This window comes from Anguilla rostrata, chromosome 13 (genome assembly GCF_018555375.3).
Source record: "Anguilla rostrata isolate EN2019 chromosome 13, ASM1855537v3, whole genome shotgun sequence".
NCBI lineage: Eukaryota > Metazoa > Chordata > Actinopteri > Anguilliformes > Anguillidae > Anguilla > Anguilla rostrata.
The window spans coordinates 212,953-240,632 of NC_057945.1; the positions used below are offsets into that span (position 1 = coordinate 212,953).

At 42.5% G+C, this 27,680-nt stretch overlaps 1 protein-coding gene across 1 annotated transcript in view; it reads left to right on the top strand.

Moving 5' to 3' along the window:
• Positions 1-27,680, top strand: part of LOC135238057 (uncharacterized) — a 228,466-nt gene that overhangs the window by 55,009 nt on the left and 145,777 nt on the right. Inside the window, 3 exon segments of the mRNA XM_064305705.1 lie at positions 2,725-2,898; positions 16,752-16,925; positions 21,677-21,850. Of these exon segments, the coding sequence (XP_064161775.1) occupies positions 2,725-2,898; positions 16,752-16,925; positions 21,677-21,850 (522 nt within the window).

Sequence of the window (27,680 nt, forward strand, 5' to 3'; positions counted from 1 at the left end):
GTGAAAGGAGGGAAGCTTTTAGGCATAAAGGCTGGATTGAGCTTAAGAAAAAGGCTGTGCATCTTAGGGGAGAATATTGTGCACGAGAGATGCACTGAGAGCACATGGAGGTCACTGACTCACTTAGCTGAGGCTAATGCAAGCAGCAACGCTGTCTGGAGAGACAACAATTTTAAATCTATCTCATGTATAGGCTCAAATGGCCTTAGAGACAGAGCCTCTAGCTCCAGTGATAAATCCCAAGGGGAAATGAGCTTTTTAGCAACAGGCAGAGAACAGTGAGCCCCCTTTGTGAACCTGTGAATGAGGGGGTGCTGCCCCACTGCATGGTATTTCAACCCAACATGACAAGCAGTGATAGCTGCCAGGTAGATCTTATTGGTAGTAAAGGATTTCTCTTTATCCATAAGGTTCTGTGAAAAGCACAGCACGTCAGAAACAGAGCACTGGTAAGGCACTGACTGATGAGAGGCACACCATCTTTCAAACACCTGACACTTATAGTCATGAAGTGACCTGGTAGAGGGCGCTTTCGTGCTCTGGATGGTTGCAGCCACGCGAGGGGGAAGCCCTAATGCGTTGAGGTTATGCCTCTCACAGGCCAAGCCCATAGAGCTACTCTCTCGGGGCAGGGGTGGTGTATTTCCCCGTTCACCTGAGACAGGAGGTCTGTGCGTAGCGGGAGCGTGCATGGCTGTACATAAAGGAGAGGGATAATCACTGCAGTAACATTTCCAAAATCTGGGGATGGAGACACCATTCCCCGTACAGTGGGTTTCCCCTTGACAGCAGATCAGCGCTCGTGTTCAGAATTCCTGGAACATCATGCTGTAAGAGAAAGAGTACTTTATCATGTGACAAAATATGAGAGTTGCTAATAACCATGAATAGAAAGCTTTAGCAGTGTTAAGAGGCGATCATTTTATTTACAAGACATGGCAAGATGGACTGGACACTATGCTATAAGAGAGGAAAGGACATGCACCTGAAGAGATTGTTAGATAAAGAAATGGAACACAAAGAAATTGTGATGCATACCAAAAATACTTTTTATGAAAGGACTTTGGATAATGAAGTATATTGTTTGAGCTTCCCTTAAATGCTATCCAGAGAACATCTCCCACAATCCACACTCGTTTACATTTGACAAAATAAAGTCTGACCTGACCAAAACTCTAGTACCTACCGCCATCCCCAGGAGACAATACAGGGACAGGGGTGGTGCATGGTAATTTTACTGACAGTAAATAAGGGACTTTGTACTACTGGTGTGCCCTAATGATTGAATATATCATTCCTGTATGTGTTGCATGTCCTCCTGCAAGGGTTTACAGTGATGGTCCTTCTAAGGACTGTTTTATACTTCTGTGTAGTCTGCATCGTTTGCATGATTTGCATTGTGTGCGACATTTGCAAACGGGCAGAGCATTTATATGGCATGTTGTACAGGTACAGGTTGTGATTTTCCACCCACTTACAGATACCTTCAATTCCATATCTTTCATATCCTTTAATAAACTTTTATCACATCCACACTTTATGCTACGGGAACGAGGCACAGACGAGGCAGACAGTCCTGGCAACATGCCTGTAGAGGACTTTTATTGTGACAGCAGTATCACAATGAATGAAGACAGGGGAAAAGTGAAACACAAGACGAGATCAGGCTACTCAAATGTTGGGGAAAGCAAAAGTGCTAGGGAAGTGCAGGTGGGTCCAAAATTCAGGCCATGAGGAGGGGCACGTCCGAGTCTGCCACAAAAAAAAAAAAAAAAAAAAAAACGAGAAACAGTCACTCATTGAGGGGAAGGCCAGCACACCCCTGGAGTGAGACCTTGAGGCCTATATAGGGCCAGCAGCTACTCAGGCAAAGGGGAAAGTGGTGTGGAAAAAGCACTGGTATGCTGCCAGTGGCCTGACTGTATCTCAGGTCCAGGTCTGAGTGCGGAGTGGAGGTGCTGAAACTCAGCCCTGTCCCTCCGGCGCTGTCCAGGTCTGAGTGCGGAGTGGAGGTGCTGAAACTCAGCCCTGTCCCTCTGGTGCTGTCCATGGTGCTGCAGGCTGGCCAGTGAGACACAGGTGAAGTCGAGCAGAGTGGCAGCTGATGGCAGGGAGGGGCGGGGCTCCAGAGGCCCACACCACAATACAGATATATGAGCATGTGCATTACTTCCTATTACAGTGAATCTGCCTTTAGCTGTGTGTTAGTTTGCAGTGCTGTGGAAATTTGTCACAGAAAACCAAAAGGAAATAAGCAAAGTCAATGTCCACTCTGAAAAATGTGTGTTTCCTTTTACATCTTTACTTTTGGTGGTGGCAAAACATCACATCACTGAAAACTAACTCGCTGTCCACTCTGAAAGATGGCAGCTGCACGTCTACTATGGGATGGGAGGGTTAAGCCCAGAGAAAAGATCATAGGAAAAGTAGATGAGCCCTTTGCCCCAATTCAGAGAACTTACAGTATAAGAAAAGGGGACATTTGGGTCAGAATTACATCTGTAGAACTGTCAGAGTTGAGTCCCGCTGGGTGTTTAATTTTGAGGTCCAAAATACTGCAGTTGGAGAGTGTAGCACAGACATCTTCCTCAGAGCATCATCAACCTTAAAATCCTCAATTTCACTCTTCATTGCTGAACACTGTCATTGGCACATTTCCCATATAAGATACATGCTTCATGTATACCTAATATAACAATACTATAATATATGTACTCTTTGCAGACTGAACAACTGTGAACTCACACAGAAGTGCTGTAATGCTGTGGCCTCAGCTCTCCAGTCATCAAAATCACCCCTGAGAGATTTGTACCTCAACTACAATAACCTGGAAGATTCAGGAGTGAAGCTGATCTGTGTTGGACTGATGAGTCCAAACTGTAAACTGCAGAGACTGGGGTGAGTAGTGTTGTGTACTGTGTGATCTTAACTAAATAGAATTTGTGATTATGGTTCTATTCAGTGAAATATTAAAACACTCTTTCTCTCTCAGTTTACTCCTCTGTCCACCAGCATTCTTTCTTTGCCCACATATACCTTATTCCTCTATTACAACAAGCAAATAAAAGCAAGATTAAACCTTCTGAGGGTTGCCTGGTTTGTGGTTCCTGAGCAGAATGTAAGGTTTCAGTGGAGTCTGTAGTATCAGGTCACAGGTGATGACTGGATGCTGAGTGTCTGATTGACATGGTAAAAGATTGACCACCTGCATAGTAAAATGTTTCAGGTCTGTCACACATTGCAGTCTTCATCCATCTCCATTATTCACTACCTGCTATGAACTCTAATGAAATCCATGTATTTACCCCACTCTCTTTCATACGCTGACCTTTTGGTGAGTTTTACTCCTTCATCACACACCTGTGTGTGCTACAGGATTGTGGTGTTTCTGAAAGGATTGTGAATAAAATGGTATTTTATTCTGCTGGTAAAGCCAAGCATTAACTATTGGCCGGCAGGGTATGTGTGTACATCTTGGTGGGAGAGTGTCCATCTGATCACATGTGAGCTGCTGTTTAGATGCAGTGTTAGTTTAGTCACTCTTCTGTGGTCCAGTCCCAAGTCATAGGATGGATATTATACCATTGTAAGCAGGCATGCTGTTTGGAATAGCCTGATTCAGAGATCAATGTTCTGGCTCTAGCTCCTATCATCTAAAGGATAACATCATTTACAGGAGTATTTCCTAGATAAGTATTCTAATAACTCTCAAATACCCACAGTTATTAAATTTTTTGTGCAGTTTATATGACTCCACAAGGTCTACCAAACATGTTGATAAGGGGTTTTAAAAGAAAAAAATGACTTAATACATCAGGCTTTTATTATCATTATTATTATCATTGTTACAATAATAATTAAATGCAACGCAATAATTAGTGAATTATATTCGCAATAGCGTGCGAGAATAAAATGAATGGATGGATTATAGGGCAAGGACACGCGGAAAATAGGTGCAATGTGTGGAATTTTCAAAAGACACCACGTTTTTAAAAATCTAGTGTCTACCAGCAGTAAAAGTTAGTGGCAATAATCAGTTGTGATGTTCTCACACAGCCACTAGATGGGGATGCAGTGTAATTCCAGTTGAAGCCGTAGTTCAGTGGTACTCACTAATTTTCTTAGGAGAGCCACTAATGAGTAAGACCATTACTCAAAGAGCCACAGAGATTGCAGATATAACTCAGATGTTTTTTTTTATCATCACTCTCAAGATATTTACCATCTTTGTGTATGTTTAAAAAAATACAGTACCATGCTTTCCATCCTTACATCTCTTTTTATTCTCAATTCAATTCAATTCAGACAATATTTGATATAACATTACGATGTACGGCATTATGCAATATCTAATTGGGATGGCAGGTATGCCATCCCGCCAAGTTACGCCTTGGCGGGGGCATGCCCCATACCTATACAGCACCGAGAGTTTGGCACTTTTCAGGGTTCCCCACAGAAATAACCACAACAGCCACAGACACTCAGCCCTTAAAAACATTAAATTCTGTACATTCTGACCCCATTTCAACAAACAGAATTCATAAACAACTTCACATGTCCACACAATAAAGCCCCAAACTAAGGGGATTTTGCGTTTTCTCCTTCTTCTTCTTCTTCTTCTCTTTCTTCTTCTTCTTCTTCTTCTTGTTCTTCTTATTTTTCCTGCCGCCTATCCCTCTATCAACATGTCTCCCCATTGGACACTTCACTGACACCAGCCAAATCTTCACCTACACGACCCAATCGAAAACGCGCATACACACACAAAATACCCATACCTTTTTACTCTGAAACATTTCCAGTTTAAACAGCTAGTCAGCCTGTGGCCTAGTGGGCAAGATTACAGTCTTGAGAACACGGGGTTGTAGGTTCAAGCCCAGCTAGGAACATGTTTCTTTAACCTGCTTCGACCCTCACTAATTATTGTCTACTACTTATCAATTATTGCTTTTGCACCATATCTACCCGCCGTTCACCGTTCAGTTATTAACCGGCTACAATATTGCTAAGCCATATGCATTATGACTTACCGTCTGTACGTTCAGTTATTAACCGGCTACAATATTGCTAAGCCATATGGATTCAACGGGAGCTCTTCTGTGCTTACTGGCCTGTGTTCTTCTTTAAAACCACCGGCAGGTTTGTTAATGATATTTCACGCATTGCATAGCTATGGCATCGTGCTGCACTAACAAAGTCACAGATTGGTAAACCTCCGCTTTAAGGCTTGAATCCAGACTCGCCCTCAGGCAGATCATTTCCTCTTTTACACTAACGTTTTCTTACGGTTATATTTGCTTTACCAAAACTCACTCACGGCCACCCATATGCATTTCATGACGCAAATGTATTCCTTTTATTAAAAAGTTACACCAGTTCACCGCTGTGCCATTTCTACTAACTATATTTCTTTACTTGGCTACCGTACAAAACCTTATCAGCAAACGCCACGTTTCTACATTCATGTTACCTCGCCCTGTTCTCTATCTAGCCACATAGGCTACAAATAATTACTACGTATGTATGTTCTGCAACTCCGCAATCTAAACAGCTAGCCCGCCTTTGGCCTAGTGGGCAAGGTTACAGTCTTAGGAGCACGGGGTCGTAGGTTCAAGCCCAGCTAAGAACACGTTTCTTTAACCTGCTTCGACCCTCACTAAAAAATTGTCTACTACTTATTGCTTTTGCACCATATCTACCTGCCGTTCACCGTTCAGTTATTAACCGGCTACAATATTGCTAAGCCATATGCATTATGACTTACCGTCTGTACGTTCAGTTATTAACCGGCTACAATATTGCTAAGCCATATGGATTCAACGGGAGCTCTTCTGTGCTTACTGACCTGTGTTCTTCTTTAAAAGCACCGGCAGGTTTGCTAATGATATTTCACGCATTGCATAGCTATGGCATGGTGCTGCACTAACGAAGTTACAGACTGGTAAACCTCCGGTTTAAGGCTTGAATCCCGACTCGCCCTCAGGCAGATCATTTCCTCTTTTACACTAACATTTTCTTACGCTTATATTTGCTTTACCAAAACTCACTCACGGCCATCCATATGCATTTCATGGCGGCAAATGTATTCCTTTTATTAAAAAGTTACACCAGTTCACCACTGTGCCATTTCTACTAACTACATTTCTTCACTTGGCTACCGTACAAAACCATCATATCAGCAAACGCAACGTTTCTACATTCATGTTACCTCGCCCTGTTCTCTATCTAGCCACATAGGCTACAAACAATTACTACGTATGTACTTTCTGCAACTCCGCATTAAAACATTACATTTAAAATCATGATTCACTCATAAGTATAACTACTAGCACTGAACATGAGAAAAACACATTAGTGCAACAGATTACACACGTTATTTAACCCTCCACTTCAACAACTAATGTTAAATACAGACTGTTATATATACCGTTTGATAAGGAAACTAAGCTCACTCATGGTCACTTCATTTACTTCGCACTATAGTCTGTGATCATGTCAACCTTCACCTACATGCCCATTCTGCTAAAAACATATTGTTTCAACTACGCAATTTCATCATTTCTTCTAATTTCTCTCACACTTGTTATTTTCTCATATGCACAGCCTGCTGGGACATATGCGTCTGCTCCTATTCTCCACTATCAACTTTTCCGGTTCTAGCTTAACAAAACAGCAAAGAGGATTCCTACCTGCAGATAAGCCTATCAAAATGCCTTATAAACCTTATAAACAAACACTAAAAGTGCATCTTCACGAAATAACAGACAACGGAGCAGGACAGAAGGGTACACAACTTGCGACCTAGGCAGCTCTAATTCTACGGGCTTGCTGATTCTTTTCTCAATCAAGGCTCGTTGGATGCCCGTCAAATCCGTGAGTAGCCTACATAGCTACACTGGCCATATTTCACCTTTTCTGATGCGTTTACAATTACGCCACCGCACTATTTGTCACAGCCACTGTTTTACATATATAGCAAACCGAAACTGCTAAACTGTACACGCTCATCATACTGTACAAATTCACACAAGGCTAGCCATAATCCACAACCGTTTCTTACAGGGTCACTTCGCATTTCTCACTCTCGTAATAAAACGCTTTGCAAAAAGAAATGATATCTCATAAAAAACACGTTTTCAACGTACAAAAATGCCAAGTTACTCAAAAGTATTGATATCAAAATGACGCCAAGTTACGGTACTACAAACAATATAGGCTATCTTGCCTCACCGAAATTTCATAACATGTATTCCAAAGCAATGCTACCTAATATTTCCTCAATTCTCTCAAGTCACTTGGCCCTGTGTTTTGTAATCTTACCATATTACAATGTCATGCAAACGTTGTGTCAGATCAAAGTGTCAAATATTTCGTATTGCCTCATGGAACACATTGAAATTCATGTAGAAAACTGCTGGTCAGTCACTACAGGAAGCATATTTCTCCAGAAAACATATGTTTATACTTGCTTCTGAACTGAATTTGACTAAATGTACAAGTGATTGTATATTTGCAACGTACAATAAATACATGTAAAATACATATTGTACATACATACATAGAGAACTTCTTTATCCCCATGGGGACATTTCCCTCGCAGCATGTTACATTCACATTTACGAACAGACATTTATACCAAGAAACATACAATCATTCACGCAACAGAAAGGCTGGCCACCAAAATACATACATAAGAGATAAGTGAGAAAGCCATCCACACGTATGTTTGGCCTGTCCATGTACTGCACGCTTATATACACACAGGGCCAAGTGACTTGAAAGAATTGAGGAAATATTGGGTAGCATTGCTTTGGAATACATGTTATGAAATTTCGGTGAGGCAAGATAGCCTATATTGTTTGTAGTACCGTAACTTGGCGTCATTTTGATATCAATGCTTTTGAGTAACTTGGCATTTTTGTACGTTGAAAACGTGTTTTTTATGAGATTTAGGTTTATGTGCTAAACTTGCAAAACCATTCGCAAATGCAAAGCTACGCACATAGGCTATACGTCTACCCATGATCCCTCGCTGTTACGTAGCCTACGTTCTTTGACGTATCTTCAGTATGCTGCCATCTGCTGGATAATTCATTTCAATGTGCTAAAACAGGACATCTGTAGAACCTAAACGGAACCTATAGAAGTAAGTTATAGCTATATTCTTATTGTTATCAGTGGGTCTGAGCCGCAAAACAAAGTCTCACGAGCCGCGTAATGAGTAACACTGATCTAAGTGTTCTCTGACATTAAGACCATCAGTCATAGGAGGTAAATGTACCGCTCATCCAGGAATCTTGTGATTCATAGACTTCTGCCCTGAAGGAGCAACTTAACCTGTAAATTCAGCAGATGTGCCAAAACTCACTATCCTAGGGATCAACCAAATTAAGGCTTATCTGGGTAGTGAGTAGGGGTGGGCGATATAGACTTAAAACTATAACACAATATTTCATGGTATTTTTTGCGGTAGCGATATAAATGACAATATGAAAATAGTACCATTCAACACTGTCTTTTTGGCCACAAGTGACATCAGCGTACAGTCTTGAGAGCTGTGCAAACACAAACATTGATCCAAATAAGTAAAACTTAATCCTGACCAACATCAAATACTAAACTGTACCAATTAAGTAGGCTAAAAAATAGAACATGAATTTTATTTCCAAATTAAAATTGCAGTGAAAATGCAAACACCGATACTCGCAGGATTCATAATCTAACCCCAGGAAAAACAAATGGAAATGTTGTAAAAATACTTTTCTTCTGTAAAAGTGCAAATAATGTTTAAATAGTCCAAACTTAACAAGTCTTTAAACTATTCTGCAAAACATCAAAACAGTATATAAACACAATAATGATTCAAATCAAGTTCAAGTTTGAAATGTAAACACTGATTCTGACTTTAATCATAAACTACATACAACAAATGAAAACGTAAACACTTATACAACCTTTGTTGTACTGTCATGGCACAAAGTCGTAAAAATAGTGCCAACAGCAAATCAAAAAGTAACCATCCCAAACATGTCTTCAGTTAGTTTACAAAACTACAAAACAGTGCAAAAACAACACAGGCTCCTGTACAGAACCCTGTGGGACTCCTGTAGCACGGGGATGAGGAGCAGAGGCAGACCTCATCCAGGTGACCTGGTATGACCTGGGGCACTCCCAGAAATGCCCATCTCAGCCAAGGTGAAGAGGAGTAAGTTTGGTTGACCATGTCGATTGCTGCAGACAGTTCTAGGAGGATCAGGACAGAGGAGAGGCATGAGGAGGGCAGTCCCTGTTGAGTGCCCCGATCGAAAGCCAGACTGGTGAGGACCAAGCAGGTTAACCGGCAGTTATTACATGAAAGAGGACAAAGTTATTACATTAACTGTTTTCATTATATTAACTATTATATTATTATATTATATTATATGTGGCTCTGGTTTGTTTGCTTTTTACCTTAAATAAGAAATGGCCCTGCATTCAAATCTAAAATTGATCTGTATTTGCCAGGAAAAAAGGTAAAATTCCCTTTTTTGCATGAGGGTGCTGCCATCTTGGAACAATCTAGTTTGTGACATCATTACATTACATTACATTTATTTGGCAGACGCTTTTATCCAAAGCGACGTACAAAAAGTGCATTTCATGGTCATAGACAACTGCTAAACACAGGTTCAGTAAGGTACAATACTTATTTTGTACAGCTATTTCTAGCCACGAACACAGTTTAGTTCACACAGTGAACACTATTCAGACCTAACCTCTGCAAAGCGAACTAGGCAGAAGAATAAGCTACAGTATTAGGACAAATACAATTTACCAAAAAGTGCTGGGATGGGGCAACATGTAACAATTGTCATGAAAAAAATGGGGGGGGAGATTTAAAGTGAAATATACAGCGTGGTGGTGGTTAGTCTAGGTATAGTCTGAAGAGATGAGTCTTCAGGCCACGGCAGAAGATTGGCTTTGCAGATGTTAGACCAGGATAGTGTTCTTTGTTCTCGGCTAGAAATAGCTTTACAAAATAAGTAATTGTACCTTACTGAACCCGTGTTCAGCAGTCGTCTACGATCATGAAAATGCACTTTTTGTACGTCGCTTTGGATAAAAGCGTCTGCTAAATGAATGTAATGTAATGTAATGGTAGTGAGGGGGAGGTTCGGAGAGGGACGGGGAGTTCGTTCCACCACTGGGGAGCTAGGGTGGAGAAGCTCTGTGATCCGTTTGGGCGGGTGGGAGTGATTGCAGCAGAGGAGTGATGTGGGAGAATTTTGGAAGGTTGTAGATGAGTCGGGCAGCGACATTCTGAATCATCTGTAGTGGCTGTATGGCACAAGCTGGCAGGCTTGCAAGGAGAGAGTTGCAGTAATTAAGGCGAGAGGTCACCGTAGCCTGGACGAGCAGCTGGGTGGAGTGCGTCGTCAGGTATGGTCGAATCCTTCTGATGTTGTACAGAAGGAATCTGCAGGACCGTGATGTTGCCTTGATGTGCTCCTTGAGGTCCAGTTGGTCATCCAGGACCACCCCCAAGCTCTTGGCAGAGTGAGAGGCAGTCACTGTGGTGCCATCAACCGTGATTGAGAACTCACGAAGTAAGGAGGTCTTGCACGGGAAGAAGAGCAGCTCAGTTTTGTTGAGGTTGAGCTTCAGATGGTGGCTGGCCATCCAGGTGGAGATGTCAGCCAGGCAGGAAGAGATCTTATCATTGACCTGTGTGGCCAAGGGGGGGAAAGAAAAGAAGAGTTGTGTGTCATCTGCATAACAATGATAGGAGAAGCCATGTGAATTAATAACTGAACCAAGAGATCTGGTGTAAAAGGAGAACAGCAGAGGACCCAGTACAGATCCCTGCGGCACTCCCGTAACAAGGGGATGAGAAGCAGAGGCAGACCCCTTCCAGGTGACCTGGTAGGACCTATCTGCAAGATAGGAAGCGAACCAAGACAGGGCAGTCCCGGCAATTCCCATCCCAGCCAAGGTGGAGTGGAGTATTTTATTGTTGACCGTGTCGAAAGCTGCAGACAGGTCAAGAAGGATCAGGACGGAGGAGAGGCGTGAGGCTCTTGCAGTGGCAAGTGCCTCCGTCACAGCTAGGACCGCAGTCTCTGTTGAGTGCCCGGATCGGAAGCCAGACTGGTGAGGGTCTAGCAGGTTGTTCTGATGGAGAAAAGAGGTTAGTTGTTTAAGAACAGCTCGTTCAAGGGTTTTGGACAGAAAGGGTAGAAGCGATACGGGTCGATAATTTGTTACATCAGAGGGGTCTGAGGTGGGTTTTTTGAGAAGTGGGGTAACACGAGCCATCTTAAAATCAGAGGAAACATGACCAGAGGAGAGAGAGGAATTAACAATGGAGGACAGATAGGGAAGGAACTCGCTGGAAATGGATTGGAGAACTTTAGATGGGATGGGGTCAAGTGGACAGGTGGTTGCACGATGAGAGATGATGAGTTGTAGTACATCGGAGTCCTCCAGCATCTCAAAGGAGGTCAGTGTGGCTGTGGGTTTGTCCCGGGGTTTGGGGGGCTCACTGGATGGGCGAAGGAGTTCCGGATTGTAGCCACCTTTCCTTCAAAGGCGGCCAGAAAGTCATCTGCGGAGAGGGAAGAGGGAGGTGGGGGTGGAGGAGGAATGAGGAGGGAAGAGAAGGTGGAGAATAGTTTGCGTGGATTAGAGACACATGCACTGATCTTGGATTGGAAAAATGAGGCTTTCGCTGAGGGCAGATGTGAAAGTCGCCAGCAGGGTATGATATGCGGTCAGGTCATCAGAGGATCGGGATTTCCTCCACTTCCTCTCTGCAGCCCGCAGTGATGTTCTGCTGGAGCGTAGTGACTCAGTCAGCTATGGGCAGGGGGGTGAGGAGCGTGCTGGTTTGGAGACAAGAGGACAAAGTGAGTCAAGGGACTGGGAGAGGCAGGAGTTGAAGGTGGAGGTGGCAAGATCAACTGGCAGGTTAGAGAAAGACACAGGAGGGGGAAGTGTAGACAGAGCAGTGGAGATGAGGGAGGATTGCGACAGAGTAGAGAGATTTCTCCTGAAAGTTACTGTGGGTGAGCTGTTGGATGAATTGAGGGGCAGTAAATAGGAGAGGGAGAAAGAAAGAAAGAAGTGGTCCGAGACATGCAGGGGAGTCACTGTAAGTTGGGGAATGGAGCAGCTTCTGGTGAATACAAGGTCTAGTTGGTTACCAGCCTTGTGTGTCGGGGGGGGAAGAGGACAGGGATAGGGCGAAAGACTGGAGGAGTGAGGCAACCCTGGACAGTTGGGAGGTCTCTGGTGGGAGGTTGAAGTCTCCCAGTAGAATAGCAAGAGTGCCATCCTCAGGGAGGGAGCTCAGGAGAGTGTCCAGCTCGTCCAGGAATGAGCCGAGTGGACCTGGAGGACGGTACAGAACAATAATGTGAAATTTTGAGGGATGAGTTACAGTAATTGCATGAAATTCAAAGGCGGAGGAAGTAGGGTTAGGACTGGGGAGGACACAGAACTTCCAGGACAAAGAAATGAGCAAACCGGTACCCCCGCCTCGGCCAGAGGCCCTGGGGGTGTGCGAGAAGGAGTATCCCGCAGATAGTGCAGACAGGGGTGGCGGTGTTATCGGGAGTGATCCAGGTTTCTGTGAGAGCCAGGAAGTCAAGAGACTTCGTCTTGGCAAAGGCAGTAATGAAGTCAGCTTTCTGGACAGCTGACTGGCAGTTCCATAGTCCACCTGTGACAGTGAATTCCTGAGGTGTGGATAAGGGTGGGTAGATCAGGTTAGATAAATTGTGCCTGCGGTGAATAGACCATTTGTTGCGAGGCAGCGCGCATAAGGGAATGGGGTTTATAAACATGATAAACTGACGACGAGACTGCCTATGGCAACCTCCGCTGGAGCTATAAATACAGGGTGGGAATTACATACTTGCATTACCTTCATTAGGGCAGATAAGCACCAGGTGAAGCTACTCGAAATTAGCTCAACAATACCGGGAAATTTAACACCAACCCCTGCACACAGTTTCACTAACGCGTTTAACTGACAACATCATTGGCATTAGTCTCGGCTGTTCAATTTTTACTGCTAGATGGCTGACTTTCAGTGAGCTCAGCGACGAATCAGGAGGAAAGAAACAAAAGAAAAAATGCATAGAGAGTCCTTTTGTATTGCCCCAGGGTGCTCAAATGAGTATTACTACACAATACCTATCATTTTCATGAACTGCCTCTGATGAGACTGCAACCGCTGAGCTGCTGGCTGCTGGCTGCTCTGAAATGGTCCACCTGTGGGACGGGGCGACGGGTCTGCAGTGATGCTTTGTTCTTCACACCACAAACTGAAGCCAGACGCTGTGGTTGGGTGGGAGGGCAAAATTAGCAATGAACTTATCTACAGTATGTCAGATATCAAGTGTTTAGATTATGGCCCCAGAGAGAGAAACAGTGAACTGGATACAATATTGGCTTGAAGAATGCTGCCTACCTCCCCTCCACGAAAATTAAAGGAAACATTCTTTACGCCACTCTGATACCCTAATCTAGGCGGGCGACCTATGGGTCCCACCTCCTGCAGAGTTTGTCTCGGAAGAGACAAACCAGAAGACAAAAGCTATTTACAAGATCCGGTTCTGTTTGATCTTAAGTTTAAATGCAATCTGTGACATTTTATTGATATCATTGACTGAAAACTTTGTTTATGTTAGAAGCACAAGTAGACTTCCATGCTTTTTATTGGTATTCAATAGCTTAACTGAATTACCTATTCGTGTTTGGTCTTGTTAGAAAGGGACTAAATTCCTGAATATTTTGGTAATATATGGTTCTTAGCCATGCTTTCAACAACATAAGGTCACTTTCATTAATAAGTACACTGTCAGCTTTTAGATATGCCAGTCCTTGTCATAAATGAGCCTGCCTCCCTTTCTACATCTGACCGTGGAATTGCCCAATCAGGGCAAACATGCTCAAGCCATGCTGCATTAAGTGTTTATGATGGCCTCAGTAAAAAGTTGTGTTGTGTTGCAGTTGGTCTTTATTAGAGCCCGACCGATATATCGGTTTGGCCGATATATCGGCCATTATTTGACTTTTTTGACGACATCGGGATCGGCAGTTATGCAGGCGATGTGTCCCGATTTTTAAATAAGTATAATAAACAAATGTCTGTTGGAATGTTGTAATTGCTATTTACTAGAATTATCCAGTAGAGGGAGCTCTAATACAAGTGTGAACTGCAGCAGCTGACGCGCTACTTCCGTAATAAGACGTTTGTCACTCGTGCCTCATCCAATATTCTCCACTACAAGAGTTGTCTGCACAGATTCGATTGCCACAATAAAGGTATGTATATTTAGTGAAAGTTTTTAATTAAATGTGTTTATACGACCACTATGTTTATCAATCCTCATTATCAAGCGAGCGAACTAGCTAACATATTTGGTTCACTTTAGCAAGCTAGCTGGCTAGCAAGCCTTTATGAAGTGGCAGTGAGCACATAAGCAGCGTAGGATCTACATTTCCAGAGGACATCGCTGTATTCTCAAATAAATAACCAGCCAAAATAAAACTGTGATTGAATGCATCACACATTTGTTTTTTTGTCTGAGATAATGATATTAGCTACTATATGATGCTGTGCCAACGCGTTATTGCAAGCGAGTGTGTCATCTAGTCACGCGTCATCGTAGCACGCTAACCAGACAGTAAAAACGCCGATACAAACACTTCTAACGTGGATCATTTTAAGCCATGATATCTAGCTTTGTCGTGATAACATGAGAGAAGGATTGCTGTTGGATAAGTGAATCAACCAACAGTTGGGCGTGGGTAACCTGCACAAAAGCGCATTGTAGTTTTTTTCACGTATTTCATCCAGTCAATTTAATTTCATCTAACGTTACACTTGATTCACTCATTAGCTCCGCTAGATAATGTCTTACTCTTTGAGATCATGTAGTAGGAATAAAATAAGAAAATATAATTCATTTAACTTACTGAGAATATATAATAAGAAATAATGAGGCTGTGTCCATTGCTAATGCGTTATTGCGAGCGAGTGTGTCATCTAGTCACGCGTCAGAGCGCATTATAGTTATTTTCACCACCGAATTCTTATGGACAGGGAAGCTCGCTATATAAAGTCTTACTCCTTGAGATCATGTAGTAGGAATAAAATAAGAAAATATAATTAATTTACTGAGAATAGATACTAAGAAATAATAATAACAAATTAATAACAATAATAATAATCATAAAAATACATGTTTGAAACTGGAAAACTGATTTTTTTAAATTAATTTTTTATAGATGGCTGGAAAAGAAAGGAGTAAAAGCAAGGTGTGGAGTTATTTTGATTTCACATACTTAAAGATGGTGTTAATATATATATTTAATTTAATATCATCTTTTACATTTTTTATCTAAAAAGTTCTTTGTGTGTTTATTTTTATTTGTTTGCTTATAAGTTAATGTTCTTAAATATAGAAACTTTAATAAAATATAAGTTTTTCAAATTGATTTGAAAATGTTGCACTTTTTGACAAAATATCGGTCAAAACATCGGTAATCGGTGGGCTAGGACTCTCCAAAATCGGGATCAGCATCGGACCCAAAAATCTGGTGTTGGTTTCTTGGTTGTGCGTTTTAGCTCATTTCCTTTGTTTCTGTGGCACTGGAAGAGGGTAATACTTTGATAAGGTCTGGCTCTTCAGTCTTTCTTTTCTGGTAATCTAAATTTAACATCTTGTTTGATGTCTTCTGTTTTGTTTTGTAACTTAGAAGTAGACCTGATACAGAGTTTGTTTTGGTTTGTCGGTTGATTCCACCAGGTTACTGTCAACTGACCTATCGATGATTAGATTCATAATTGTCAATATTATTGTCATAATTTTAATATTACTTGTTAAATTAAATCGTAAAATATATTTATATGTGGGTTAAGTGAGCAGTATGCAGCACCAGGGGGTCCTGAGACAGCCTCAGCACAGGGGCTCAGCTGATCCCTAAGCAGTGTGCAGCACCAGGGGGTCCTGAGGCAGACTCAGCACAGGGGCTCAGCTGATCCCTTAGCAGTGTGCAGCACCAGGGGGTCCTGAGGCAGACTCAGCACAGGGGCTCAGCTGATCCCTTAGCAGTGTGCAGCACCAGGGGGTCCTGAGGCAGACTCAGCACAGGGGCTCAGCTGATCCCTTAGCAGTGTGCAGCACCAGGGGGTCCTGAGACAAAGTCAGCACAGGGGCTCAGCTGATCCCTTAGCAGTGTGCAGCACCAGGGGGTCCTGAGGCAGACTCAGCACAGGGGCTCAGCTGATCCCTTAGCAGTGTGCAGCACCAGGGGGTCCTGAGGCAGACTCAGCACAGGGGCTCAGCTGATCCCTTAGCCCATAGTGATGGATGACAAAGAGATTTTACATTTGTGCAACCCCATAGTTGTACCTTAGTGAAACAGGAAATGGTGAAAGGCAGCAGTACAGTTCCGGGGGACTGAGATCAATTTTTTTAGTAAAATTTCTTTAGATGCCACTTTGTTTGGTTTTATTTCAAATATTCTTTAGGGGTGCCAATAATTTTGACCCCTATGCTTTTGAGAAAAATCCTTTTTTTTTAAAAAGTTTTTTATAAGAATTGTTTTATTAAAGTGAAAGTAAGCAGTTTCTACAGATGTTTGAGCAGATAATTAAAATCATTAGGTTTATTGTTTCTTTTATATAATCATTTATGCTAATTTTAAGGAAGAGTGCCAATAATTCTTCTTTACTTGAATGTATGAACTCTTCTTTGCAGACTGAACAGCTGTGACCTCACAGAGAAGTCCTGTGATATTGTGGCCTCAGCTCTCCAGTCATCAAACTCACCCCTGAGAGATCTGGACCTCAGCTACAATGACCTGGGAGATTCAGGAGTGGAGCTGCTCTGTGCTGGACTGATGAGTCCAAACTGTAAACTGCAGAGACTGGGGTGAGTAGTGCTGTGTACTGTGTGACATTAACTAAATAGAATTACTGATTATGGAAATGTAAGGATTTGAATTTTGTCGCAGGGAAGACTAATTTCCTGACTCCATTCATTTTCAAAACCTCTAACCTGAATGTTTGTGTGAATACAATTTTGTTCATAAGATTATTGACTGGGGGGTGCTCATATGAAAAGATGGGCAGCTTGACCCTCTATCCTGGAGAGAGGGACTAGCTACTGCTGCCAGGCATTCATCAAAGTGTGACATTAAGACCTTCAATGCTGGGAGGTAAATGTCCTGCTCATCCAGGAATCTAAAACCAACAACTATCCCTGGGATTAACCTAATTAAGATTTACCCCATTTGGGCATGACTTCTGTATTATTCTATTAAATAACATTTGACTGACCCTAGCAGCTATCCAAGAAGAGCTGCATATCCTGCTAGTGTAGCCCTTGGATATTGTCTGTAGCTTTTGGCTATAGTAGCGCTGCAGTGTTCTATGTGCTCTTCCAGGAGGGCAGTAACCTCCTTTCGCATTGGACGCACTACTGTCTGTCAGAGCCAGACTTAGTGCAATTGGATGCTTCTATGGAGGTCTGGACCGGATGTCATTCCCTAGAGTTGGCTTTCAAACACAAGATGACGAAAGAGAAGTTTATTTATGGCACCAATGCAGTGATTTGTTCAAGCAGAGATGCACACTTCAGTCAGTGTGTAAGTAAGCCATGTACTTTGGATGCACTGTAAGAGAAAGAATACTTTATCATATGACAAAATATGAGAGTTGCTAATAACCATGAATTGAAAGCTTTAACAGTGTTAAGAGGCAATCACTGGGATGGCAGGTATGCCATCCCGTCAAGTTACGCCTTGGCGGGGGCATGCCCCATACCTATACAGCACAGAGAGTTTTCACTTTTCAGGGTTCCCCACAGAAATGACCACAACAGCCACAGACACTCAGCCCTTAAAATTCTGTACATTCTGACCCCATTTCAACAGACAGATTTCATAAACAACTTCACATGTCCACACAATAAAGCCCCAAACTAAGGGGATTTTGCGTTTTCTCCTTCTTCGTCTTCTTCTCTTTCTTCTTCTTCTTCTTCTCATTCTTATTTTTCCTGCCGCCTATCCCACTAACAACATGTCTCCCCATTGGACATTTTACCAATCCCAATCAAAAACTCGCATACACACGCAAAATACCCATACCTTTCTACTCTGAAACATTTCCAGTTTAAACAGTTAGTCTGCTGTGGCCTATTGGACAAGGTTACAGTCTTGGGAACATGGGGTCGTAGGTTCAAGTCCAGCTAAGAACACGTTTCTTTAACCTGCTTTTACCCTCACTAATAATTGTCTACTACTTCTCAATTATTGCTTTTGCACCATATCTACCCACCGTTCACCGAACGTATACCGAACTGAACTGCATTATGACGTACCGTCTGCACGTTCAGTTATTAACCGGCTACAATATTGCAAAGCCATATGGATTCAACGGGAGCTCTTCTGTGCTTACTGGCCTGTGTTCTTCTTTAAAACCACGGACAGGTTTGCCAATGATATTTCACGCATTGCATAGCTATGTCACGGTGCTGCATTAACAAAGTCACAGACTGGTAAACCTCCGGTTGAAGGATTGAATCCCGCCTCGCCCTCAGGCAGATAGTTTCCTCTTTTACACTAACGTTTTCTTCCGCTTATATTTTCTTTACCAAAACTCACTCACGGCCACCCATATGCATTTCATGACGGCAAATATATTCCTTTTATTAAAAAGTTACACCAGTTCACCACTGTGCCATTTCTACTAACTATATTTCTTCACTTGGCTACCGTACAAAACCTTCTTATCAGCAAACGCCACGTTTCTACATTCATGTTACCTCGCCCTGTTCTCTATCTAGCCACATACAAACAATTACTACGTATGTACGTTCTGCAACTCCGCATTAAAACATTACATTTAAAATCATGACTCACTCATAATTATAACTACTACTGAACATGACAACAGCACATCAGTGCAATAGATTACACATGTTACTTAACCCTCCACTTCAACGACTAACGTTTTATACAGACTGTTATATATACCATTCGATAAGGAAACTAAGCGCGTTCATGGTCACTTCATTTACTTCGCACTATAGTCTGTGATCATGTCAACCTTCACCTACATGCCCATTCTGCTAAAAACACATGGTTTCAACTATGCAATTTCATAATTTCTCTTAATTTATCTCACACTGTTGTTATTTTCTCATTTTCTAGCTTAGCAACACAGCGAAGAGGATTCCTACCTGCAGATAAGCCTATCAAAATGCCTTATAAACCTTACAAACACTAAAAGTGCATCTCCACGAAATAACAGACAACGGAGCAGGACAGAAGGCTACACAAGTTGCGACCTAGGGAGCTCTAATTTTACGAGCTTGCTGATTCTTTTGTCAATCAAGGCTCGTTGGATGGCCGTGAGTACATGCACTGGCCATATTTCACCTGCGTTTCTCATGCGTTTACGCTTACGCCACCGCACCCTTTATCACAGCCACTGTTTTACATATATAGCAAACCGAAACTTCTAAACTATACACGCTCATCAGACTGTACAACTTCACACAAGGACAGCCATAATCCACAACCGTTTCTTACAGGGTCACTTCGCATTTCTCACTCTCATAATAAAACGCTTTGCAAAAAGAAATGATATCTCATAAAAAAAAACAATCAATCTTGACTTTGAGAAAGCCATACACACATATGTTTGGCCTGTCCATGTACTGCATGCTTATACACACAGGGCCAAGTGACTTGAAAAAATTGAGGAAATATTGGGTAGCATTGCTTTGGAATACATCTTATTTAATTTCGGTGAGGCAAGATAGCCTATATTGTTTGTAGTACCGTAACTTGGCGTCATTTGGATATCAATGCTTTTAATGGCAGGCCTGGATTTTGGCAGTCTGAATGAATGAGTTATAGATGGCACGATGGACTGGACACTATGCTATAAGTGAGGAAAGGACATGCACCTGAAGAGATTGTAAGATAACGAAATGGAACACAAAGAGATTGTGATGTATACCAAAAATGCTTTTCATGAAAGGACTTTGGATAATGAAGTAAATAGTTTGAGCTTCCCTTAAATGCTATCCAGAGATCATCTCCCACACTAGTTTACATTTGACTAAATGAAGTCTGACCTGACCAAAACTCTACTACCTACCGCCATTTCCACGAGACCCCCCCCCCCCCCACCCTACAGGGACAGGGGTGCTGAATGGTAATTTTACTGACAGTAAATAAGGGGCATTGTACTGCTGGTGTGCCCTAATGATTGAATATATCATTCCTGTATGTGTTGCATGTCTTCCTGCAAGGGTTTACAGTGATGGTCCTTCTAAGGACTGTTTTATACTTCTGTGTAGTCTGCATTGTTTACATGATTTGCATTGTGTGTCATTTGCAAATGGGCAGAGAATTTATATGGCATGTTGTACAGGTACAGGATGTGATTTTCCACCCATTTACAGATACCTTCAATTCCATGTCTTTCATATCCTTTAAACTTTTATCACATCCACACTTTATGCTACGGGAACGAGGCACAGACGAGGCAGACACTGCTGGCAACATGCCTGTAGATGACTTTTATTTTGACAGCGGTATCACAATGAATGAAGACAGGGGAAAAGTGAAACACAAGACGAGATCAGGATACTCAAATGTTGGGGAAAGCAGAAGTGCTAGCGAAGTGCAGCCGGGTCCAAAAATTCAGGCCATGAGGAGGGCCACATCCGAGTCTGCCACAAAAAAAAAACGACTGTTAGTGAGGGGAAGGCCAGCACACCCCTGGAGTGAGACCATGAGGCCTATATAGGGCCAGCAGCTACTCAGGCAAAGGGGAAAGTGGTGTGGAAAAATCACTGGTATGCTGCCGGTGGCCTGACTGTATCTCAGGTCCAGGTCTGAGTGTGGAGTGGAGGTGCTGAAACTCAGCCCTGTCCCTCCGGCACTGCCCAGGTCTGAGTGCGGAGTGGAGGAGCTGAAACTCAGCCCTGTCCCTCCGGTGCTGTCCATGGTGCTGCAGGCTGGCCGGTGAGAGACAGGTGAAGTGGAGCAGAGTGGCAGCTGATGGCAGGGGCTCCAGAGGCCCACACCACAATACATATATATGAGCATGTGGATTACTTCCTGTTGCAGTGTATCTGCCTTTAGCTGTATGTTAGTGTGCAGAGCTGTGGAAGTTTGTCACAGAAAACCTAAAGGAAATAAGCAAAGTCAATGTCCACTCTGTGTTTCCTTTTACATCTTTACTTTTGGTGGTGGCCAAACATCCTACAGCAATGAAAACTAACTAACTGTCCACTCTGAAAGATGGCAGCTGCACGTCTAGTATAGGATGGGAGGGTTAAGCCCAGAGAAAAGATCAGAGGAAAGGTAGATGAGGCCTTTGCCCCAATTCAGAGAACTTACAGTATAAGAAAAGGGGACATTTGGGTCAGAATTACATCTGTAGAACTGTCAGAGTTCAGTCCAGCTGGATGTTTAATTTTCAGGTCCAAAATACTGCAGTTGGAGAGTGTAGCACAGACATCTTCCTCAGAGCATCATCAACCTTAAAATCCTCAATTTCACTCTTCATCGCTGAACACTGTCATTGGCACATTTCCCATATTAGATACATGCTTCATGTATACCTAATATATTAATACTATAATATATGAACTCTTCTTTGCAGACTGAACAACTGTAAACTCACACAGAAGTGCTGTAATATTGTGGCCTCAGCTCTCCAGTCATCAAACTCACCCCGGAGATATCTGGACCTCAGCAACAATAACCTGGGAGATTCAGGAGTGGAACTGCTCTGTGCTGGATTGAGGAGTCCAAACTGTAAACTACAGAGACTGGGGTGAGTAGTGCTGTGTATTGTGTGATCTTAACTAAATAGCATTTGTGATTATGGTTCTATTCAGTGAAATATTAAAACGCTCTTTCTCTCTCAGTGTACTCCTCTGTCCACCAGCATTCTTTCTTTCCCCATATATACCTTACTCCTCTATCACAACAAGCAAATAAAAGCAGGATAAAACCTTTTGAGGGTTGCCAGGTTTGTGGTTCCTGAGCAGAATGTAAGGTTTCAGTGGAGTCTGTAGTATCAGGTCACAGGTGATGACTGGATGCTGAGTGTCTGATTGACATGGTAAAAGATTGACCACCTGCATAGTAAAATGTTTCAGGTCTGTCACACATTGCAGTCTTCATCCATCTCCATTATTCACTACCTGCTATGAACTCTAATGAAATCCATACATTTACCCCACTCTCTTTCACACACTGACCTTTTGATGAAGGTGAGTTTTACTCCTTCATCACACACCTGTGTGTGCTACAGGATTGTGATGTTCTGAAAGGATTGTGAATAAAATGGTATTTTATTCTGCTGGTAAAGCCAAGCATTAACTATTGGCCGGCAGGTGTGTACATCTTGGTGGGAGAGTGTCCATCTGATCAACATGTGAGCTGCTGTTTAGATGCAGTGTTGCATCATTTAGTTTAGTCAGTCTTCTGTGGTCCCAGTCCCAATCATAGGCTGGATATTATACCACTATAAGCAGGCATGCTGTGTGGAATAGCCTGATTCAGAAATGTTCTGGCTCTAGCTCCTATCATCTAAAGGGATAACATCATTTACAGGAGTATTTCTTAGATAAGTATTCTAATAACTTTCAAATTTCCCCACTTATTAAATTTTTTGTGCAGTTTATATTACTCCACAAGGTCTTGCAAACATGTTGATAAGGGATTTTAAAAGAAAAAAATGACTTAATACATCAGGCTTTTATTATCATTATTATTTTCATTGTTAAAATAATAATTAAATGCAACGCAATAATTAGCCTGTTATATTTGCAAAAGCGTGCGAGAATAAAATGAATGGATGGATAATAGGGCAAGGACACGCAGAAAATAGGTGCAATGTGTGGAATTTTCAAACGACACCATGTTTTTAGAAATCTAGTGTCTACCAGTAGTAGAAGTTAGTGGCAATAATCAGTTGTGGTGTTCTCATACAGCCACTATGTGGCGCTGCAGTGTAATTCCAGTTGATGCCATAGTTGCATTGCTGGGAGATCGTGCCAGCCAGATGAACTGAAGTGTAGCACAGCTCGTACACGGCTCCGGCACAGCTTCAGCTGTTAGCAAGTACAATATCGCAGGTCTGACCAATGATATCATTACTGTTTAGATAAAACCTTCATGTTATTTTATATACTGGTGTATATATTTAAGTTGTCTGTGACAGTAAGCTGCTTAGTTCTTCACTGGCTCCACTAGCTAGATTGATTCATGAAGTAACGTTAAGGTAGGTTGGGCTGGCTAGCTAGCTTACGCGTGCCTGTGAGTCAAAGCTAAAGTTACAACAGTTGTCAACTTGAGGGTCATGTTGTTTGAAGAAAATGATAAACGAATGATTTTTGCAAAGTGCTAATAGTTATTATCAGATAATTGTTTTATGTAACTGTGTAGTTCTAGATTTATTTTAAAGAATAACTATCTGAGGTAACAGTAAACGGCTCAGAGCGAGCTGACATCGCCATGGTAACCAACCAACCCTCCTAACGGCCACATTTTAAACAGTGTTGTCAATGTTACCGTCACGTTAAATAAGGCTGTGTCCCAAACCGCATACTTCCATGCTCTGAGTGCGCATAGCGAGCATGCCTCCATCTTGGAGTGCGAGTCCAAACCGAAGTTTGGTAGTGCGGAGCACAGATAAAGTACCCGGATGCGCACTCCATTTGATCAAAATTTGAAGTGTGCATCCGTGCAATTCGCAATTTTGTATTGAACGTGGTTTCATTTCACCGTTGTGAATGAATGTCAAAAACACTGAATTAGTTAACCCTAAATTGTTTGATAACTTGATGGTTACAAGATTAGGAAGAAAATATTATCATGATAACAGTTGACGTATTCAGCTAATGGGTTTTACGTGTACATTAATAGTTATACTTATCTATTCATAGTGATGAATATTGAACGTTTTTAAAACGTATAGATGTTTATGGACCGAAGAACATGTCAGGTGAGGTAAAGTAAAAAATGCTGTTTCTTGTGTTTGCAGATTAAATGAATATTTTTGCAAGTCAGATAAGTTCATCATATGGAAAGGGTTTGGCAATTAATTCCTTGCAGTAGACTCCCAACCTTTGTTTCATTATTTTTGTCAGTTAATAGAGCCCAGTAATTTCCTTAGACTTTTGTGTATTAGTCAGAATACTTAATGAACTTAATTTACACACCCCCCTCCCTGTTTCTGTGTGTACATCCCCAGATAGCAAGCGACTCCGGGCCGGATTCTGGCCCGAAGTCAGCACTGCCGGGCCGGACTCGGCGCAGATCCGGCCCGGAGTCGCTGGCTGTCTGGGTCTCAGGAATGCGTAGGTACATATATATATCAAGTGCCACGGTGCACAGTGTCACAGCTGTGAATTTGTGTGTGTGTGTGTGTGTGTGTGTGTGTGTGTGTGTGTGTGTGTGTGTGGTTTCTCCACAGGCTGGGTTGGTGTAATCTCACAGAGGGCTGCTGTGATGTTCTGGCCTCAGTCCTGCGTTCTCCTGACTCAGAGCTGAGAGATCTGGAGCTCAGAGACAACGAGCTGCAGGATTCAGGAGTGAGAGCGCTCTCTGCTGGACTGGAGGACCCACACTGTAATCTGCAGAGACTGGGGTGAGTACAAACACACACCCCTTCAATCCAAAGGGCTCCAGTGTGACTAAATACAACACTGATGTCAATGTTTCTAATGTGAAAACAGACACTTCACAGAACTGAAACAGCATGTTCCTGTTCTTCCTCTTGGAAGAATAAGACTCTACACACATGAATGAAGAAAATGAATTAGTCCTGTTTCCTGAACTGTAGTGGGGTGTAAACTCAAATGTGTTTGATAATGGCTCATTCTACATTAATTTTATTTTATATATAGGTGTAGAAGGTGTGTAACACACTGCTATGTGTTTGACACACTCAGCCCTGTTAGTTTATATTAATGTGTGTAAGGTGTGTAACACACTGATATGTATTTGACACACACAGCCCTGTTAGTTTATATTAATGTACTGTAAGGTGTGTAACACACTAATATGTGTTTGACACACACAGCCCTGTTAGTTTATATTTATGTGCTGTAAGGTGTGTAACACACTGCTATGTGTTTCACACACACAGCCCTGTTAGTTTATATTAAGGTGTGTAACACACTGATATGTGTTTGACACACACAGCCCTGTTAGTTTATATTAATGTGTGTAAGGTGTGTAACACACTAATATGTGTTTGACACACAGCCCTGTTAGTTTATATTTATGTGCTGTAAGGTGTGTAACACACTGCTATGTGTTTGACACACACAGCCCTGTTAGTTTATATTAATGTGTGTAAGGTGTGTAACACACTGCCATGTGTTTGACACACACAGCCCTGTTAGTTTATATTAATGTGTGTAAGGTGTGTAACACACTGCTATGTGTCTGACACACTCAGCCCTGTTAGTTTATATTAATGTGTGTGAGGTGTGTAAGACACTGCTATGTGTTTGACACACACTGCCCTGTTAGTTTATATTAATGTGTGTAAGGCATGTAACACACTGCTATGTGTTTGACACATACAGCCCTGTTAGTTTATATGGATGTGTGTAAGGTGTGTAACACACTGCTATGTTTTTGACACACACAGCCCTGTTAGTTTATATTAATGTGTGTAAGGTGTGTAACACACTGCTATGTGTTTGACACACACAGCCCTGTTAGTTTATATTAATGTGTGTAAGGTGTGTAACACACTGCTATGTGTTTGACACATACAGCCCTGTTAGTTTATATTAATGTGTGTAAGGTGTGTAACACACTGCTAGGTGTTTAATGCACACAGCCCTGTTAGTTTATATTAATGTGTGTAAGGTGTGTGTGTCCTTCTCTCTGCAGGCTGTCAGGCTGTAGAGTCACACAGAGAGGCTGTGATTCTCTGGCTTCAGCTCTGTGTTCAAACCCCTCACACCTGAGAGAGCTGGACCTGAGATACAATCACCCAGGAGACTCAGGAGTAAAAGCGCTGTCTGCTGCTAAACTGGACACACTCACACTGCTGTAAGTACAGAGAGTTTCCACACTGCACCTCACACACACACACACACACACAGAAGGGTTTGGAGGGCATGGAGGGCACTGTACAAACCAGCGTTACCCAAGAGGGTTGGGGATCTACAGTGGAGGGTGCTGCACGGGATCACTGCAGTAAATAGTTTTATTTCTGTGATGAACCCGGCAGGATCCCACCATTGTCCATTCTGTATGGAGAGAGAAACTGTTTATCATTGTATTTATGGGTGTGCCAGACTTCAGCCTCTCTTTTCTTTTTTGGGAAGTTTATTTATTCTATACTTGGTTTCCCATACAATCAAAGACAGATAAGTGCCAGCTAATTTATTTCATTTCAGGGCTAAAATGGCAGTTTCTATAAGTGGGAAAAATATGTTTGGTGGAGGGGACTGGCAAGATGTGGCTGTTGTAGTTTGGGGTTTGATCAGGGACACAGTGATGGTGGAGTTTCAGTATTACGAAGCAATGGAGAACCTGAGTGTGTGGCAGGTATGCCATCCCGCCAAGTTACGCCTTGGCGGGGGCATGCCCCATACCTATACATTACATTACATTTATTTGGCAGACGCTTTTATGCAAAGCGACATACAAAAAGTGCATTTCATGGGCATAGACAACTGCTAAACACAGGTTCAGTAAGGTACAATACTTATTTTGTACAGCTATTTCTAGCCAAGAACACAGTTCACACAGTGAACACTATTCTGACCTCTGCAAAGCCAACTAGGCAGAAGAATAAGCTACAGTATTAGGACAAATACAAATTACCAAAAAGTGCTGGGATGGGGCAACATGTAACAAGTGTCATGAAAAGGGTTTTTTTTTTTTTTTTTTTTTTTTTTTTTTAAAGAGTGAAATATACAGCGTGGTGGTGGTTAGTCTAGGTATAGTCTGAAGAGATGAGTCTTTAGGCCACGGCGGAAGATGGGTAGTGAGGGGGAGGTTCGGAGAGGGACGGGGAGTTCGTTCCACCACTGGGGAGCTAGGGTGGAGAAGCTCTGTGATCCCTTTGGGCGGGTGGGAGGGGTTACAAGGCGCCTTGCTGCCGCAGAGCGGAGTGGTCGAGCAGGCACATAGAATCGAGTCATGTCCTGCAAGTAGATGGGGGCTGTCCTGTTGGCAGCAGTGTAGGCAAGGGTCAGGGCTTTGAACCGGATCCTGGCAGCGACCAGTAGCCAGTGGAGTGATTGCAGCAGAGGAGTGACGTGGGAGAATTTGGGAAGGTTGTAGATGAGTCGGGCAGCGACATTCTGAATCATCTGTAGTGGCTGTATGGCACAAGCTGGCAGGCTTGCAAGGAGAGAGTTGTAGTAATTAAGGCGAGAGGTCACCGTAGCCTGGACGAGCAGCTGGGTGGAGTGCGTCGTCAGGTATGGTCGAATCCTTCTGATGTTGACGACACTCTTCTCTCTTCTGTATTATGGCGTGTTCAGAGGTGGTAGGTGTGTTATGTCACATTCCGACGTAGGTGGGTGTATTATGTCACATTCAGGTGCAGGTAGGTGTATTATGTCACATTCCGGTGTAGGTGGGTGTATTATGTCACATTCCGATGTAGGTGGGTGTATTATGTC